General features: G+C 39.1%; 1 protein-coding gene across 1 annotated transcript in view; it reads left to right on the plus strand.

The window, feature by feature from the left end:
* Positions 1-20,050, plus strand: part of GABBR2 (gamma-aminobutyric acid (GABA) B receptor, 2) — a 486,323-nt gene that overhangs the window by 440,543 nt on the left and 25,730 nt on the right. Inside the window, exons 14-15 of the mRNA XM_009334967.1 lie at positions 7,481-7,591; positions 20,002-20,047. Coding sequence (XP_009333242.1) covers positions 7,481-7,591; positions 20,002-20,047 — 157 coding nt within the window. The remainder of the gene's footprint in view (positions 1-7,480; positions 7,592-20,001; positions 20,048-20,050) is intronic.

Raw genomic sequence — 20,050 nt, forward strand, 5'->3', positions numbered from 1 at the left:
AAAAAAAAGTGACCAGATAAAAAATAGGGGTATACATGTTGGTATTCTAGCAAATGTCATTTCATTGTGTGATGATTTCTAGCTAGCCAACCATTACAGAATTACTGTCCCATGGGTATGCTATGCTAAAATACCACTTGGAATGAAGATTTTTTAGGCGTTACAATGTAAACAGGATTTCTTCTGAACTGTTGGAAGAGTAACTTTTGAAGTTTTTGTGAAGCCAGATAATGCTTAGGTCCAGTCCATTGACTGAGGTGAGGTGGGGAGCTGAATTTCAGTATAACAAGAAAATGAATGAAGCAGAAAATACCCTGTAATCACCTTGGGTAACATAAAGATATCCTTTACTTCACATCACAGGGTCAGGGGGTGTGTATTCAGATCTGCGTGAGAAACCTTGCATCCTGAAACACTTCATACCGCAGCTCCGTGCAAATCCTCCTCTGGAGGACTCCACCGAGCCACTCCTGTTGTGGGTTTGGGAAGAAGGGGCATACTGGGCCCAAGTCCCACACAGTTCCCACCTGAGCCTAAGCAATGGGGTTGTAGTTTAAAATAATACTGGTATACGGCATTGCTGCAGTACTCATCACCACTGTGGAGCCATTGGAAACTTCAAGAGCAATCCTTAGTCTCGTTTATTAACGTATTTGAAGTGGCTGAAATCTTCTCTGTTACAAACTAAGATAAACGTAAGGTTTCTAAAACTTTCACAAAACACAGCGCAAATTTTTTTGTTTTGTCTTGCATCAATTTGAGATGCCAGTAATTTATTTTTAAGCTGTATAATTAATATAACTAAATACTGTTTTAAAAGTTAGTCACAATCTAAAAATCACACATTTTAATTTTAAATAACTTTGCAAGGGAACATCGTAAAGAATTGCAAAACTGATTTTAAATGTAATTTCAAGTCATTACATTTATTGACATTGATACTTTTCCAAACAAAAAAAGATTCAAATACAGAAAGTTTTCTTCAACATTTTTTCCAGTAAATTTCTAATTAAAATTTATCATTAGAATTAGAATTTTAGAAATTCTTAATTCTAATTTCTAATTACAAATTTACTGTAGAAAACGGCTTCTATCTCTGGAGCAATAAAAACTGGAGTGAGAATTTTTATATTGATCGTAGTTATCAGAAAGAAAGATGCTTTTTCTAACTCAAAGAAGTAAAGCACAATAGGCTGAATTCCTCTCAGATTTCCTAGGCAATTTGCTTAACCTTCGTATGACTCCTCCTCCTCATCTACAGAAATGAGGTAACAGCTCCCTTTCCGATAGTGCCATGAGCATTAATCCATTGTTCCGGTACAAAGAAAGCAAATCCACAGATTAGGGGCTGAAGCAGTTGTAACTATTTCATGAAATAAAATTTTGTCTTCCACCTCGGATGATGGAAGAAAATCAAAAAAAGTAACATTCCTAAACTTTTGATCCTTATGAGAAGTTTTTCTATTCGGATGGGAACGGATATAGCATGCTATCTTGCTGCAGTTGTGTATTCATAGTCATCAACTGTAAATGTTTTTACAAATATAAATAACATTATTTAAACAATTTGAAAAAACCAAATCTAAATTCAAATCTAAAATAATTTTGTCCTTGGGACCTGCATGAGAGAGCACCAAGTATGCACACTGGATGCAATGGGCATTGTGGTTGCTCAGAACCTGGTCTTTTCCTTCTCCTGAGGTCAGAAGATTTATGTTTCTCATTTCTCTTGCAGGAGACATGGAGTGGCCAGGTGTAAGGATAGTTATTTAGTTGAAAGACTACTTTTATTAACAGCATCCTGCATTCCTATACCGGAAAACAGCCCTTAATATATGAAATAGTACTGTGCTTACCTACTAAAAGCTGATTTTCTGTTCTATGATCAAATTGTCCCATGACTCTGAATCAAAGAAAAATACATGAAGAAAAAGTCTTTACATCAATCACTGTCCTGGATCATTAGACTATTACAGAAATGACCAAACTTCCAATTAAACTTGAAGAGAAATAAAATTGGTCACTGGACTGCAAGAATCCAGTAACAGTTTTGTACTCGGCTGAGCTACTATACAACATGCAATGTGTTTCATAATGTATCTGAACCCAAGTTCGGATATGAACAAAGACAAACAAGCTTTTATTCTAGGTTGCCTACCAAATTTTTAAGTGGAAGACATTCCAAGTGAGCTACCCCAGCTTAGTATTGCATTTGCTATTTTGCATTCATGGAAGATATGACTACGCAAAGTAAAAAATATATGAAACAAAAGGGATCAATTTCCTGGCAAATCTCTTTTTCATATCACAGTTGTTTTTCTCTAAAAATACCCCCAAATTATTAAGTAATTGAAAAGTAGACAGCCTCTGATCTTTCCCTTTCTCTTTTCATCAGTAATTAAGAGCCTGGCTACAGTACACTGCATGCAAAAACTGTTTAAATCCTTTTGTGGAACACCTTTCCATACAGATATGCAGTTTTGCACAGAGGAGGGCCTGCTACAATGTGCAAGTAAATTTAATTTCTTACAGAATTTATAGTATAAACTATATTTATCCTTGAAAAAAAAATGAATTTAAAAAGAAGTAAGGATAATCTTCTAATTTAGCAAAGTCTGATTTTCAGATAAGGAACCACATTTGGGCTCCATATGTCTGTTAAATGTGCCAAATTAAAAATGCCAGAGATGTCTAATTACGCTGCAGACTAGCGATAGTATACAGTCATTATGCCAGCTAGATGGAAGCCATTTAAAGGGAAGATAAAACAGAGAGTGGGATGGATATGAAGACCATTTTAACAGTGTGACAGAAGAGTATGATCCTGCTTTTTCCTATATTATGGGAACAGCACAGTTTATTTTAAACCTAGTAAACAGAAGCTGCAACTATTTACCTTATGTTTCATATCCATCTTTGGAAAAGACTGAGGCCTAATGTGCTGATTTTCTCACTGATGAAACTGCAGCTGCAGAAATGGCAAAATGTCGCACTGGAAATCTGGTGCAAAGTTTATTAGAAAGCTTGCTGAGATTGTCCGCCTGTGAGCTGTGTTACACAGCAGCGCCACAACTCGGTAAATAAGGATCATCTGCTGTACAGACAACGGGACCCGAAGAGGTGACCACATAGAAGTACCCTAGGAAGGTCAAGGACTTTTGGATACTGTGCCCAGTCTGTTCTCCACAGACATTTGCTGGATGAAATGCCTTGTGGAACATAGACCCTTCCTCCCTTTAAGACCTCTGTGGAGCTATAGAGAAGGAATGGCAATAAAGACACAAAATAAGTCAATGATACATTAATCGTCATACAAATATCTTCCCACTGTCTAGGGTCTTTTCTAAAGGGATTTTGGCTAGTATAATAGCCACTAAGAAATCATAGTTGTAGATGAAAAAAGGAGACGTAGACTGTCTTTATATGGATCAAATAACATCATGCCCAGAAGGCACAGGTGCCTCAGGGTAGTTTGCCCTATCTTCCCACACCTTAGCCTGAGATAAGGAAAGCTGACCATTACACTGCATATATTTGTTTACTCAAGTAGAGCCAGATCTTAAAGGAACTGAGATAATTGTTCCACAAAAACGGCACTTGCACTTGAAGCACTGCCTTTCTGCTTCCCTAACATGGGCCACTCTGGAAAGCAGCTTAAACTGAGCCTGTAGCTTTGTATTGCAATCCATAGGTACGTGAAGGAAACAAGAGTCTCACTGCTGCTCAGTTATTTTGAGGAGGTGTAGGAAGGCAGGAGGCACTCAGCAGTCTCCGTCATTGCTCCTGCCCTGGTCTGTCCTGCAAATTTCCATGCTGGTTCCAGGTGGTTTTAAGCTTCACTCCTCCCTCTGGCAGTACCCACCTAAGCCATCGTTCACCTATTACGATGAGGATCTGCCAGCCCACCAGCAGACTGAAAAGCAAAGAAAATGAAAAGGAACAAAACTACGGAAGTGACTAATAATAATTTGAACATGCACAGAGAGGGGATAGAAACGTTCTGTAGGTTTACTGATTTGGGTTGCTTTCCAGACCTCGCAAATCTCATGTAAAACAAGCATTTTACCGGTGATGATACACAACTTTTGTATGAAGTGAACAGATTAAACTGTTTATGTTCAACCGATGAAAACACTCCAGAAATTCATGTCAATGTCAGAAACCTTATTAGGTTTCAGAAGAGGTAGGAAAGCTTCAGCCTAATCAGAAGATAGGAGGTCTTCAGGCTTTTGAGAATGACATCTGAAGAGCATTTAGATTGTTTTCTATAAAAGGAAAGGGCAAATTTCCAGTACATATATAATCACTGGTAGCATTTATGTTGTCATCCTCTCTAAAGCAGTAACAAAGTGCACAAATGGTGGATGATTAGAGAGGTCAGGGAAGTGCTCCATTCAGCTGTAATTGTAGAGTTTTTAAAAATTCTTTTGACATCAGAAAATATCATATGTTTTTTTAACCCAGCTTTTTGCTATGATTAGTTAATTCATACAAAAACAGTGAAGAAACAGAATGGCAAATCAAAAGCAGTAAAACAGGAACGCCATTTTGCAGTAGAGATAAGTAATCGGCAAAATCAGTTCACTGTAAAATCACTGCTACCTGTCAACACTTAACTCCACATGCACAAGTATTCAGCAAAATTTTGTTGAAAATGCTACCACCTTGCAGATCTGGAAAGTGCTTTGAAAGAAGTGCTGCACCATGCACACTTTTGCTGATGCTGCAATCGGTATTCTCTCTTTTCCTGCTCCCCCTAGAGCTCTTCACAAGAATTTCTTATCTCACACAGAAAATCTGAATACAGTTTTATTTAATTAACATATTTTTAAACTGTCATTGCCTTATAAAATCTGGCAATCTTCCTACTAAGGAAATGATGTGACTTCTTTCTCTCTAATAGGATTTGAAAACAAGTTATGTTTTCCATTTCGTCGTTTTTCTGCCTGGGTCTCTCAGTTTTGAGTAAGGAATGGACATATACTTTCCAATTTTGAAGAAAAATTTGCATTAGAGAATAACCACATAGTGAAAATAAAAAGATAATCTGCCACTGACCTAATAGGAGTTTCCATTTCAGTAATACTCTTCAAAATAAGGAGTAATTCCAATTGCTCACAGTTGGTTAAAAGTAATGGAACAATTCAATCTAAGTGTGAGTGGAGGTTTCAATCTAGGGACAAGGGAAACAAACCACACGACATCATCCATTGCACCAAGTGGAAGTCTATGTTATTTATAAACTTTCTTGTTTCACAAAAGTACGAAATAGAGGGAATACATGGCAGAAAGGATGTAGAGCTGGGGAAATGAAGAGGCAGTCCTGTTCTGACTCCCCAGTGTGAAGGGAGGGTGGGGGGCGGAAAGGACATTCTGATGACCACAAGCTTAAATTTTATGTAATTTCCATAATTCCAGACCATAAGGGATGCAACTATTGGCATACTGTAACTCAAAGATGGGAAAAAAAAAAATCTTTATAGCAGGCTCAGGTGTAGTTTAGAATTTCAGAAAGATATCTCTGTAGTACAGTCCTGGTCACACATCAGCTACACATTCAGAGCTATATTTGAATGATTTGTCACGTGAACTTTACTTCACACTAGTCAAAAATTATGTTGAACATAGCAGGTTGTAACTTTGACATGAAAAGGTACTTTCTCTTCAGTGCACCTAAATTTTAGCATTGGGCTTTTGTCATTGATGGAGAATGAGGTAGTTTAACTGATCCCCAGACAAACATCCGTAGCATCTTAAATGTTGCGATGCCACTTAATGTTCACAGCCATTTCAATTCTTCAGCTAATGGTTGTTAGCTTGCCATCAGCAACTGTTAGGGCAGACTCATAAGCTCTCTGGGGGAGTCAATATTGCCACCTTGGTTTTTATCTTATTTTATTTAGGACACCTTTTTTCTTCTATAGAAGTCCAGGATAAGAAAAGGTTTTAAAAGTTAATGTCTTGCCTACTGCAGGATTTGCAAAGAAAGTTGCGAATCATTTGACTGTGCAGTGCATAGCACAAGGTTGTTTGGGGTTTTTTTGTCCCCCCACGTCTACCTCCTTGTTTGTTACATTATCTTTTTACAATGTATGGGGGGCAATACAAAAAGACTGATGGAAGAAACTGAGCTGCGGATTAATACTGTGACCACTGAAATCCATAGCAAAATTCATACCAGCGTCAGAGGCAGCAAGAATAAGTTTTAGGAAATTATTCAGATCTCTCTAAAGTCCTTCCACATACAATTCTATGTTTCCATTGATGAAAATGAGATTTTTCTTTATCTCATATAATAATAATTATCTTTATGCATGAGACATTTTACACGTGTTATTCATCAAAAAGGGAAATTGCAAAGCCCACTGGGACAACCAGGTACAGAAAGTTATATCTGGGTTGATCTTAGTTTAGCTGAAGTTCAGATCCAGTGTTTCAAAGTAGAAGGTAAAAATAGCTTTCAGTGTTTCAGTGTATTCTGTAAAGCAGAACAGACTGTAGGTACACACAGCTCAGAATAGCCAACAGGAGGATTCTGCGGTATCTAACTAAAACAGGATCTCTTAGAATCACATACAAGAGGCACCTTGTGTTCTTATCAGTGTACATCTTTAAAAAGCAGTTGGACCATACCGTAATATATATTCTAATTGTAGACAGCATAGCAGCTAGTACCCGTTTGCTCTTTGTGTCAACTGTTTTTTTTTTCCTGTTGTAAAAAAAAAAAAAAGCGAGGGCGATTAGGGGTTGTTCTTGCAGGTTTCTCCGAGTCTTAGTTATAACTTCTCCCTCATACAAACAGTCCTAGTAGTCTGCAAGTCCTCTTGATTCTGCACTTTTATACAATCTCCTTTTCAAAATAAATGGAAAGCTACAAAGCTTCCAGCAGTATTAAATTTTGCATAGATGTTCACTTGCTCTAAAGGACGTTTTTTCCAGATTTTTTTATGATTTATACTCTCTTCTATGGAAACTACATCAGTAGCTTAGAAAATGGTCTTTGATTTAGCTGCTGGTTATCAATGAAAAAACACCTGAAACACAGCAGTGTTTCATACATTGTTTATCAGCCATTTGCCAGTGACACAAGAACCACAGGTGAAAGGAGGGATGACTTTAAGCACGTTTATTTTCATGCCTGTGCATTCAAGCTGTTTGCCTTGTAGAAAAATTAGATGTCCTAAAGCTGATAAATGTGACTGACACTGTTAGAAAATGTCTGAACTCACTCCATCTTTTTCTGGTTTGCAGTAGAGGTGACCTCAGCTGGTGGTAGCTATCATGCAGTTGTTTCCTCAGATCTTTGCTTTTCACTGTATTCCTTTGCAGGTTCATGGGACTGCGGTCATCACATGTTACTTTAAAGTTGTCCACTCTGTATTCTACACATCCTCAATCTACTGAGAATAGATTTAAGTACCTCTGAGGTGTGAATACAAATGAAATCTAAATCCAAATATTTCACCTTCTATTTTTGCAGCCGGATCCTGCAGGCAGAGATATCTCCATCCGACCAATCTTGGAGCACTGTGAAAACACTCATATGACAATTTGGCTTGGGATTGTCTACGCTTATAAAGGGCTGCTGATGGTAAGCATAGCTTGTTCTGCACAACACTGACTTCAAGCTGCTATTTACCGTTAGGCATGAACTGAATTATATTTGCTTTCCTGATGGCTGGGATTGAGTTAAAACTTCCTTGAATACATCTTTTATAATCGAACCTAAAAGTTCATTAGGTGGTAATACGTGGATATACAAATATGTAAAATAAGTAAGACACTAATAGCACTTAAGTTGAATACTATAGATATACCACAAACCAAGAAATTCAATAGTGAAAAGATGGGTCTACAAATGAGACAACTTTGTAAATAGAGAAGCCCGATCATCTGAATTCCTTTAGATTCTCCAAAAAGGTGGGACTAGGTTACTCTAGATGTTTGCCTCCAAGTTGCAAATGTCCTTCAGGAACAGTTGCAGGAGAAGCAAGATGAGTTTGGAGCCTGAATCAAAATAACCCTTTTGTCACTGAGACCCATGTCCACAAAAAGATTTAGTTACTAAAATGGACCTCAGGAACCAGGAATCCTGAACCTTGATAGTTTCAAAAAGAAACCTGTAAAGGTGACTATTAATGATTAAAAGCTCCCAAGCCTCAAGGTTTTAAAAACAGCTGATTTTGACAGCACTGAACACCTACCTTGAGCTGAGCCCTATCTGGATCCTAAACCAAGATAAGCATTAGCTTACACTGCCCAAAGGGTTCAAGCTGTTCTGTGTATTTGTAGCATGCCTGTTCGTCAGGACACCTGTGAAGGACCGGGCCAGCTGCTTCCACTCAGCATGGTTGGTGCCGCTGCCCTGGGGGGAGCCAGGGAGAGGGAGCTGCTGGTGCCTGGAGTACTCATCTTCTCTCTCTGCAGTGAATGACCGCTCTGCTGGGGTGCAGAGTCCTGCTGCTTTTCATGCTGCTTTTTTCAGGCTGAAAGGTCTTTAAGTACACAATATGAAATTCAACAGGAAGGGATAAGAGCTTTTTTTTTAGTTCTAAACAGTCAGTAGCTTTGAGAGTCCTGCTGCTTTTTCTGCTGCCTTTTTCAGGCCTAAAAGTCTTTAAAGTACACAATATGAAATTCAACAGGAAGGGATAAGAGCTTTTTTTTTAGTTCTAAACAGTCAGTAGCTTTGTGGTCAGCCTGGTCTGCTGGGGAGTGCCTTCAGGCAGAGAAGGCAGTACCACCAAGTCTCTCCAGTTCCCAGGTGAGAGCTCTGATCCTGGAGCTACCAACCAAAAAGAAGCCTTCCTGCCTTCCCATTTAAAAAAGAAAAAAAAAAAAAGCAACTTTAGGTGTAGACGCCTATTTTTAGGAGAATGTCCAAGCAGGCTGTGAAACTAAGAGCTAGGACATACTTCATCCCCCCAAAAGGATCAGGAATTAGGAGAGATTCCACATCTCAGCATTTCTTACTGGAAATGTCTCCGGACACACTGAGTGTCTCTGGATTCACAGTAACCTCAGCATGTAGCACAGCATTGAGGGATTTTTGTTTTGAAGGCAAGGCCACCAGAAGTTAGGAGCCATGACACTGACCAGCATTGGGGCCACAGTAAGATATAACTGTCCATTGGCATAAGTTATATGAGGACAACAGGATTGATGCATTTTATTTCATCACCAAAGATGTTTCTGTACGTCACACATACTTTGCCTTCAGAACAAAAACCAGAACCTCTCATGTTGCTGTATCATTTTATAAAAGTTTATCTAATATGAAATTCTGCACTTTGTAATAATAAAATACTTATTCCTAATTTAACATACTTTATGCTAAGGAGCTAGTATTGCTAATTACAGTACAATGAAATATTTAAGGTGAAATGGCTTAACGATTTGCTCAGACCAAAATTATTTACAGTTGTCTCAAAATGAGAGTACAAAAAATTGGTTAACCTAAGAAAGTACTTTTCTTTTTTGGCTTGAAGATATAAAGTAATACTGTCCATTCTGATGACTTAAATGCACTGATGCACCGAATAAATCACTCAGGGTAGGGCAGAGCACAGAAGGGCAGGAAAGGGCAGGGAAGGCAAGGCAAGGCAAAATAAAGAAAGGCATTACTCGCCAGGATGCACAGGTTCCTTCTATATTAAAGTAGGCAAACATTAAAAGGCAGATTCACGATTCTTTGATTGCCTTTGAAGGGATGTGAGGAAATGCTTACTAACTGCACGAAGGCTTCTCAGTTATTGGATTCAGATTCCTCAGGACTGGCGACCAGAGAAAAACAGGAAGACGACCATCCTAAATCTTTCCTTTGTCATTGTATTAGTCTTCTTAGTGACCCTAGCAAAGTCCCACTGTACATATGGGAGTCAGTTGTTTTCCCATCTCAGGTTCAGCTCCTAAAGGCTACATACAAGTTCAAGGTCTGTCTGTGTGTACATGGTGACCATCAGTTGCAGTATATCTAGCTTTTGATATCTGATGATGGAGACATGGTTGAAAAGTACCTTTATTTCATATATTCCAAAGGATGATAGAAATCACACCATCTTAAACTTGCCAGTGGTGCATTATTAGTGAGTGCATCTTTTTCATCATTTTAGTGAGTAACATCTTTCTGAGGGGTATGAATTAATTTTCTGTTCTCAGCCAGAACAATACCAGATTAAGGATGGTTTGGACTCCTCTAGGGTGCTTTGCTTATTAACCACACACGTTAGACTTGTCTACAGTTTGATTCCCCTCTTCCTGATAATGCATTTAATTAACATTAAACTCAGGGTGTACATATGTTGGAAGTTTCATTGTGTTGCTGATGTATTATTACAGTTACATATCATTCAGCTACTGAGAAACAGGCTTTCAAGGCCAAGGTATATTTTCAGTTTGGGTGTTGCTCTGCATATCAAATCCTACTTTTACCCTGTAAGTGTTAATTGAGGGGGTTTTAAGCTATAACTAATATTACTGACCACTTCTGATAACACAGTTTTTAACGTATGGTCCTTAGATAACCATGCTAAGGATGAAAATATCAGTATTTCATGGTGGAGATAGGAAAAACTGATGCATATACATCATGGGACTTGGTAAAGGTCACTAAGAATAAGAAATTTAATTCCTTCTAATGATTCATATTCCAGTGTTCTGTTTTGGTCACTATAGTTGACCAAAGTATTAATTCAACTAAAATGTATCTTTGGGATAAAGTTCAATCTTAATTTCAAGTCTGAAAGAATCCCTCTGCTTCCTGAGGCTCTCTAATCACTAAGTTGAATTTGTCTAGCTCTGACTTCCAAACCTTGAACCTGGGTGGGTCTTGCATATATGTTATCCCTCTTTCTCTAAAATGACCTGATGCCTTTATTTCTAGGCAAACTACCCTGAGTTTGGCCAAATTTCTGTGACTTTTCTAAAAATCTTACTGCTTTATGAAAATGACATCTATTAATCATTTACCATTCTCCACCTTTGCTTCCTCTGCATCATTTTCAGCCATGATGTTATAGCCTCCTTCAAGTCAGTGTACAAATATGGGACAGCATTAGGTTAGGAATTTTTGGAAACCTATCCTTTTTTTCAGTAGCTTCTCATTAATAGTTACACGTTGAGATCTATCACCGAGATTTCAATCAGTTTAAATTTGTTGGATTGATTTTGTAACATACTATTTTTAAATAACAATACCGTGCAGTATTAAGACAAACACTACTGAGAAATCCAAGTAAGTTGCCTAAATGTGATTATCTTTATTCAGTCGTGCAATCTCATTGAAAAAAATAATAGCGTGTTGAATTATAGCGCTATCTTTTTTTTTTTTTGTCATTTATTGCCTGAGTTCATGTATCAGCCATTTCATTAATTTGCTTAGGATAGAAATTACCGTAATAGCTCTGTAATCACTGAAGATGTTCCACTTTCTCTTTTCCCATATGGCCTCTTTATATCTTAAGTGGAGCTTTGCCAGAATTCCAATAAATATCAACAATTAAGTCCAGCAGTCCAGACAACTTCTAAATCAATTCCTAAAACTCCTGCATGCAAGTTACCGTATCTCTCTGATTACAACAGCTTGTCTTGACAGGGTTTTCAAGAGCTCTCTTACTGCTGGAATAAGCTGCATTTCACTGTTTTGGCAAGATGTGAATGCATTGTTCCACCTCTATATAAATATAGGACAAAAATATTCATTAAGCATACCTTATCCTGCATCATTACTATTGAATTTGTCATCTTCCAAGGAATGAATCATTATTAGGATTCCTTTTTCTCCACATACATTTTTAGAAATCCTTATGAATTCTGTTAATGCTGCTAGCCATTCATTTTCTACTAAATATTGAACGTCCCTTTCCATTATCTGTATTTTAGAACTTCAATTCATAATCATTGTTATGAATTTCCTCTTTTTAACCTTTGTTACATTCTGTCTACTTTTCATCCAGTTTTATTGCTTGTTTGTTTTAAATTCCACAACCAAAACAATTTTTAAGATAAGGAAAGCTTCTTTACACTTACTAAGTTTAGGGCAAATCGTTTACAGCACGTACCCAAACATCTTTCAATTGCTGTTTGTAAATATTCCTGTTGCTCCCCCTGCTCCCTTCTCCAATAGCTTCCTTCGCTTTGATGGCTAACTCATAGACATTAATTTTCCAATGTTTTCATGCGCTTGGAAGTAGATTTGCAAAAAGGAGTTAAGTACCATGGTTTAGAGTTTGGGCTGCAGTCAGTGCTCAGCGGCAGTCTTCAGTCAGCACTTGGTGCTCTTGCCTTGGTGGGCAGGAGGGGAGAGCGGCTTTGCCGGGGTGCATGGACCTCACTAGCCTGAAATGCCTCTTCTCTGAACTCCAGCAGAGGTTGGTTGTGCGACAGGCACCAGTAAGCAAATACCCAGCCAGAGTCCAGGCAGCTGTTAGCGTGTACAGAAGCAGAAACTTGGGCGCTAACAGCGTTCAGGCACCTACAGATGATGCTGAGGGACAGCCTGACTGTCCTTGCTGGATGTGGATGTAGCTTCTTACTACCACTTCAGGTGCTTGAGCCCTCTCCGTACATCTAGCCCAGGAGCTGCTTATGAACAGTACAGCTGTGCTGCGTAACCTGCACTCCTCATTTTTACCATTTTACTACATTTACTCAGTAGAGACTAGATATAAAGAAATTCTTTTTTCGCTCTGAGGAAAGTGAAGCAGTGGAGCAGGTTGCCCAGAGTGGCTGGTCAGCCTTCATCCTTGGAAGTTTTCAAGACCAGACTGGATAAAGCTGCAAGAAGCCTGGTCTGACCTCGCAGCTGAGTCTGCTTTTTTGAGCAGGAGGTTGCACTAGATGATTTCTTCAAGTTCCTCCCAACTATCTTACGATACTATATAAAAAATTTGTCTATTCTTAATTAATCTCTTTATCAAATTAATAAATTTTCTGTGTAGAAAAATTGAATAGCCTCCAGATTATGTTAAAATTCCTAATTATTTTCTGAAAATACCTTTCATTTTTAACTCATTTACTTACATTCTTTCCTAATTCCCTTCATGATCAAAAACAGTACTTGGAAGAAGGGACTGCCACCTTCTCAGTTACTTTGCACGATTCCAACTCATATTTATGGTGGGTTTAGCATCAAGCCATCTGTCCCATCTTACAATCATTAGAGAGGAAGATAGTTAAGCTTTGTGGTGGGGGAAGGTAGTTTATAGTGGTACCAGATATTTGTTATATCTTTAATAAAACATTGACAGTGTTTAAGTTACCATATGGATTTGTAGGATAAATTTTTCCCTACTATGGCCATAAGGAAACTTCAAATATATTGCAGATATTGCAGATATTGCAGTATTCCCTTACATGTCTCTTGGCATCAATCTTTACATAGCAGAAGTGGATTTAAATTGTAGCACACACTTGTTTTTATCAGAGATGTTTGATCGTTTTACAGTGCTGTGATCGTCTGTGGTAATCTTATGCCAGAGACAATATAAAGCTATTCCAAATGGATATTCGCTAATAACCAATTGCGTATTGGTTTCAACTTAGTTACTATAATGTGTTTCATGACTAAGCAGAAGTTATGTGGGAGAAAGTCAAATACAGTCTGAATAGAAAGAAGGGAAAAGATTTTATTAACCTGTTGATTTGGGAGGCTGGAGTATAAAGTGGAAAATTTTATCTGGATGCATGTTACTGTCCATAGCTTTGTGCAGCTGCTTTTCCATCTTGCTCTGGGCAGGACCATACTAAGTGCCCTGCAGTATAAAGGACTTTGCCAAGACCTTTACGAAGAAAGCCCTTCCGCTGAATAGCTGAATATCATATCTTCCAATTAAAAAAATATTTAGCTATTATCTTAATGCTCAATAGAAATATTAAGCTTCCCTTTAGTGCTGTCTATCCAGAGAAACTGTGTGAAAATGAACTAAACACACAGCTGACTCGTACCTGATCAGGGGAGTGAGTGATGGTTTAACGTCAGATTGTACTGACTGTGAAGGTAGGAGACCCACAAGGATATATTTTGCCTTTCAGTTTGCTATCGTTACTTTGTGTGCTGGCAATTAAAAAAAAAAAAAATCACTTCTCTATACATCTTCCTGAAAACTGCTCAGTACCTTTTACTGCTCAGTTCTCCAGTGAAAACTTGAAAATCAAAATGCTTTTTTTTTTTTTTTTTAGTTTTGAAAAATCTCATTGAAAAAAATCTGAAGCCATTTTACTGAAATAAAAATGTGCCTATGTCTGTGATGATCTGGATTTAATGACTGAACATGTGTAGGTAAACCCACAACTCCAAGCTTCACAATTATTTCAGACTGAGAGGTGTTTACAGGCCAGAGTCCGGAACTGCCTTTGTTTTAAGGGGCGGCAGGAGGGAAAATCTCCCAGTAATCTATCTAGAAAAAAAAAAGAAAACAAAAAACAAAAACAAAACAAAATCCCAAAAACAAAATGTTAAATCTTTGAAGTAAAGGTTTGCTTTTGTTCTTTCATGCAGCACAGCAGGGCTATGATCCACAAGTGAGCTCAGTAAGTGCTACTACAATACGGTAATTAGCTGCAAAGCTGCAGCCTGGTCCAGTACATAATCTTTCCAAAACCATACCCTCTAGTTATTGGCAAGCATGACTTCTGACAAGATTGGAGACTTTTCCTCTGGTATTTCTCTGCTCTTGTCTGATATCCTCAGTATAATTCTCTTTCTTTATCTTTCTTTCCTAATACTGCTCGTAACCCATGCTCAAAATATAAGCTGACATGACTTTGAAATTAAACATGTAGACAAAATGGTTTAAGGGCAGTACAGGGCAAGAGGGAATATAAGAGGATGCCTGTCATCTGCCAGTCTATGCAGCCCAATAACAAATTAGACACTTAATTGTATTAATATATGTTGTGGATCAATAAGCAATTCTTTAGCAGTAATTCTGGTGAACAAGATTTAAAATTAACTAACTAGTAGAGTTTTGAAAAAGTGTTAAATGTTTTCCAATACTTCAGCTACAAACATTTTTATTATATTCCCAACTATCACAATTTAGTCAGTACAAGATTTTTAAAAACCAAAGTTTGCCTGTTAAACTCTGCAAACACAAATATTGTATTCTCCATAGTCCTGTTATCCCTCTAAGACTTTAAAAGAGATTTCTCTTAGTGACCAGAATTCTATCTTTAGTCACAGCGGTATAATCCTGTTGTCTTCAGATACTGTTTTCCCCAAATTTATACAATGGTTGTCTCACAGTCTTTTTAGGTGCACTGACAACACAGCCTAAACCCACCGTATCAACTGCTACAAAGGTAGTACCCTAAATCAATGTAGTGTCAAATGGAAGCTGCCTACCCTCAAACAAAAGATGAAACAAACCAATCTTGCCTGTACATCCCATACCTTCAGAGAAAACCCAAAACAACATTTCATGACGCTTTCTACATCAACAAGATGTGTATTTAGTAGACCAAAATGGGAAAAGTCTTTAAGTTAATGACTAATGATGTAGGAAGCCTTCCTAGTTGCATTCTCAATGTGTCTTTGGTTGAGATCCCCAAAGAGACTTAAATTAGACCATTAGACTTGACAGTAGACTATTGCACTCCTTAACTTTTAGATAACTCCTTTCTATAGGAGAATGCATAGCCCTGAGTTATTCAAACTCTTTCTGTGATGCACGGGAGCCTCAAGATGGGAATTGTAACTGCCAGCAAAAAGCTGCCTAAGCGAGTCAGTGTAAAACAGTGGGGACAGATGTGTCCTACCCCCTCCGAATATAGCACATCAGCACTGCTAAGAACTGCCTGCCTCCATCCCAGTGTGTTCATGCACGCCTTCTCTAAAGACTGTTTAATCAGAATTCTCAGCAGAGATCAGAACTAACATCCCACACAAGTGCCCAAGTAATTAAGGCAGTCAGTCTCTCATTACATAAAATCTGGCAGCTCTGAAAGAAGTTTGAGAGCTCCTTCTGAAGATAGCCTCTAGTCTGGGGCTAGGGAGCACATCTCAGGCAAAATTTGAAGTTGTGCCCTGTTGTCCGAACATGAAGCTGTGTAATGGTCATCACCAGCATCATTGTCTTGAACAAAGAAGGCTGACACTATTTTGTGTGGGGCCCAAGCCAGTAGACATGGTCTGAGAAGCCTTTACCATCTTGAGCCCTCCAGGAGCGATAGGAGGAGAGGCAGCTGCATTGCAAATCCCAGCAGGCCTTAAATATCAAATGTCCTCAAATTGCACAGCAGCCTCAAGACTTAGGTGTCCCCAAGCATAATAAGAAGCATGATTTACATAGCTGGGGAAGATTAATGTTTAAAGTTTAGGTACCAGGAGTAGAGAGCAGCTGAATTGGGGTACTGAGAGCCTGTGTTTTTAACGGGAGCTCATATGTTTCATATTCAAAACTTGTCAAGGAACCACGGAAATCTGGACCTTTCACTAACAACGTCTGCATCCCATTCCTCAACCAAGCCATTTTAGGGGTTTTCAGGATTTTTGCAGTCATAAAAGTGAATCTTTCATTTGTGCAGATTGGCTGAGCCTCAGGAAGGAGGAATATGAGAAGGGCAGATGGAGGGAAAGCAAAATGTCATGTTGCCTCAGGAAGGCTCTATCTCAGAGGAGAAATCTTATCAACCCCATAGAGCCCTGCAGGTACCTGTAGCAGGCAAACAAGGAGCACCTCTGCGATCACCACTGTCCTGGCAACAGGCTGCAGAAAACTCTCAGCTTTTATCCATGTTTGAGTCTCAAAGATGAGCTGTGACTTTTAGAAGGAGAGCGCTCTTCCCGAGGCAAGCATTTTACCCAAAATGCCAATAAAATTTTTAAAAAATGCTCTCAGATTTATAGTGCATCATTCTGAGGAAACCCACTTGCTGCAAGAGCTTCTCCCTTTCCTTAGTTATCATATAAATAAATATCTTCCTTTCATCTGGAAGATACTTAACCGTTTTCCATGCTGTTCTCAATTATAAATGAGAATGGGCCAAACCATAACCCCCACAACACTGTTCAAATGATCTTTTTCCATTATAATTGATATTTTAGATTGCTTTATAACTGCCTCAGCTATAAATTCATGCCCATTATTTGTAATAAGTGCTGGCCTCATTTAAGTATGTTGGCTGTATTCCCAGAATAATGCTTTTGGAAGGGAATCTGTTCATACTGGGAGAAGTGGGGGAGAGTGAAGGATGACCTACAACCCTAAAAATCTCATTAATAATTAATTGTAGCAGGAGAAGATAGAAATATTCTCCATAGTTAATCAGGGTCTCATCCCTTTAAAAACATTATATATATAGACACACACACACACACACAGAGATTCATTCTACCCCTTGAAACGGTTGTGCCCAGACCAGCCTGTTTGTCAGTTCAGGGGCTGGCAAAGTGTAAATTTGCAGCACAGCTGAGCTGCACAGCAACAAGAGTGCAGGGAATGCAGAACAGGCAACCACTGAGACGGTGGAGTGTCTGGGAGGAATATGTTTGTATCCTGAACAAAGGTATCACAGGTGTATGTCCCCAGTGCAGCCAGGTCAATACAGTGGACAATTTGCTTCTGCAGAGCCTGTAAAGGAGCTTGTATGTTCCCTGCTCCATCTGTGCACAGTGCCAGCCCCAACAGCAGAGGGGTGCTGCCTGCATCCTTCTTTATTGGAAGCATCATCTTGGTTACCTGAGGGGATCTAGAAAATGTATTAGGGGATGAGCTGCTTCTCTGGCACAAAGCTACCCAGCTTGATAAATGGCTTACCCACTTCAGCTGCCCTACCTGAATGGCTCTGAGACCCCTCTCTCCTCCAGGTAGCTGTCTACATTTACCTCGACCCTTCAAGAGCAGCCCCCTCCGTGCTCCTCCTGCAGCAGCCGCTTCTTTTCTTCCTGAACTTCTTAGGCTGCTGGGAAGGGCAGGGGAGGAGGCAAGGATGGGATGAGGTGTGGGCTCTAGTCCTACAAGAGGAGATGGGTAAAACAGAAGAGGTAGGCCTGTGACCAGGAGGCAAGGGAGTGCCCTGGAGACGACCATGTCCTGCAGGAGTGTGTGGAGTGAGAAGGGTGGGAATGATGCCGAGGAAAATGTGGGTAAGGATTGCAAGGGCAATTGCTGCTGCTGTCGCAGAGAAGGGCCACCCCTGCCTACATATCTTGGCTCGGATTGTGGCAGGGAGGGGCGGATTTGGGAGTGGGGGGGCCAGAGGGCTGGGCGGGTTGGGAAGTGGGTGAGCAAGAGGCTTGCCTGGACTAGGCAGCACTTCCAGCCTGCCACACTCCATGGGCTGAGAGTAGATGCCTAATCCACCAAAGCCTCCCAGCCGGGTCTGCTCATGAAAATGTGGCAGGGTAACATATGTGCTGTAGGCAAGAGAATGAAATAAGCTAGCAGACAAGCTCAGCAATGGGAGGGCAGGGCTGGCAGTTCGGCAGTAAATCCTGGATTGAAGTGCTTGGGTGAGTAGGTAGGTGGCTGCAGCCTGCTAGTTTCTGTGGGAGTGCAAAGCAGCTGAGTCACAAATGGTTGGGTTTGTTGCCATTGTTAGTTGAGGTAAAAGCTAAGCAAATAATCAAGGAAATTTGCAGTTATTAATGTCCAGTTGTTACTACAGTTGAAAGCACGTAAGGGCAAAACTGAGTTTGTACAGCAAACGCAAAACTGAGTTTGTACAGTAAACACAAACCTGTCAGTTCCCAACATTCTTGTGCTTGACTGGCAACCAAACAGTGTTCAGGTTATTTGCCTTTGAAATTTTTAATGTTTTTTCCCACAGGAAAAAAGAAGGTAAATTTTTACTAGGCAACTGCAATTAATCCCCAAATGGTCGTTATAGACCTCTAATTTCCTGGATTACCACATGGGTTGCAGTTGTATAAAAGAGAAGATTATCTCCATGACATGGCAGTGGACAAATGTGATGGTCTGGGAGGAAGGGTATCAAGGTCAATGGGAGTGCACCTTTTTTCTTTCTCCTTCTTGTCTGCCCCTGCAGTGTGATCAGAAAAAGCTAGAAAACACAGAAACCATGTCTTGGGTCTTAGTGATGGTTCTTCTCTCTGTCCTTCCCTTCCCTCCAATATCATCTGCTGTCTGCCATTCTTCCCAGAGCACCAATACACATACCGGGCTTTGCCTAGACTGTAGACTGGGTTACCTATCTACAAGCTCCTGAGTTCGTTTATGGTTTTACGGCATTTCCAGAATTTCTCTGAGGAATGCAAGAGAAAGAAAATAATCATTTGCAGAAGTTCATGTTGTAGAAAAATCTAATTAAATTTCAAGGGATGAAGATGGCTTCCTTACACTAAAGACTTTCCCCTGCTGAATTGCAAAAGCATATTGCAAATAACAAAGGGGCTAAAACTTAAAAATACACCAAAGAAAAAAGCAAACAAAAAATTGCCACAAGAATGTTTTATGCCAGAAATCATTAGACAACTGCAATTGAAAGGCCATTACCAACTCCCACCATAATAAAAGACATTATAATTGCAGTCTGAACAACTAGGGTGACACTTTCTACATTGTATACTTGTCTCCCATGGGACACATCCTGGGTTTGTTGTATATTAATGTAGGTGATAATCATTCAATGAATGACTGGATTGATAAGAGTGTATTGAGAACAGCTGCTAAAAATAGCTAAAAGAACAACGCATGTTATATCTTTACTGGAATCCTTGAAAAGAAACAGGAAGGACTGTCTTTAAAAATTACTAAAAGTATAAAATAAAGATAACCATAGCATTTAGAGAAATTTGTTCCCATCACAACAAATTCCAAGTTTCACATATTTCTTGTGAGAGCAGGAATCTGTCCTAGTGAGCAAAATAAATCACATAGATAATTAGATATTGAGTAAAAGGTAGGTGTATATCTCTGTATTGTAATATCACCTGTATTTGTCAAGTTAGAAAACATACCAGTTTTAAATTAGTGTTTTTTCTGGATGTCAGCCAATTCCTCTTATAATTATCATCTTTTTTTCCTTCTTTTACCGTTTTAGTTATTCGGGTGTTTCCTAGCCTGGGAGACACGAAATGTCAGCATTCCTG

Source organism: Pygoscelis adeliae, unplaced genomic scaffold (assembly GCF_000699105.1).
Source record: "Pygoscelis adeliae isolate BGI_AS28 unplaced genomic scaffold, ASM69910v1 Scaffold312, whole genome shotgun sequence".
Lineage (NCBI taxonomy): Eukaryota > Metazoa > Chordata > Aves > Sphenisciformes > Spheniscidae > Pygoscelis > Pygoscelis adeliae.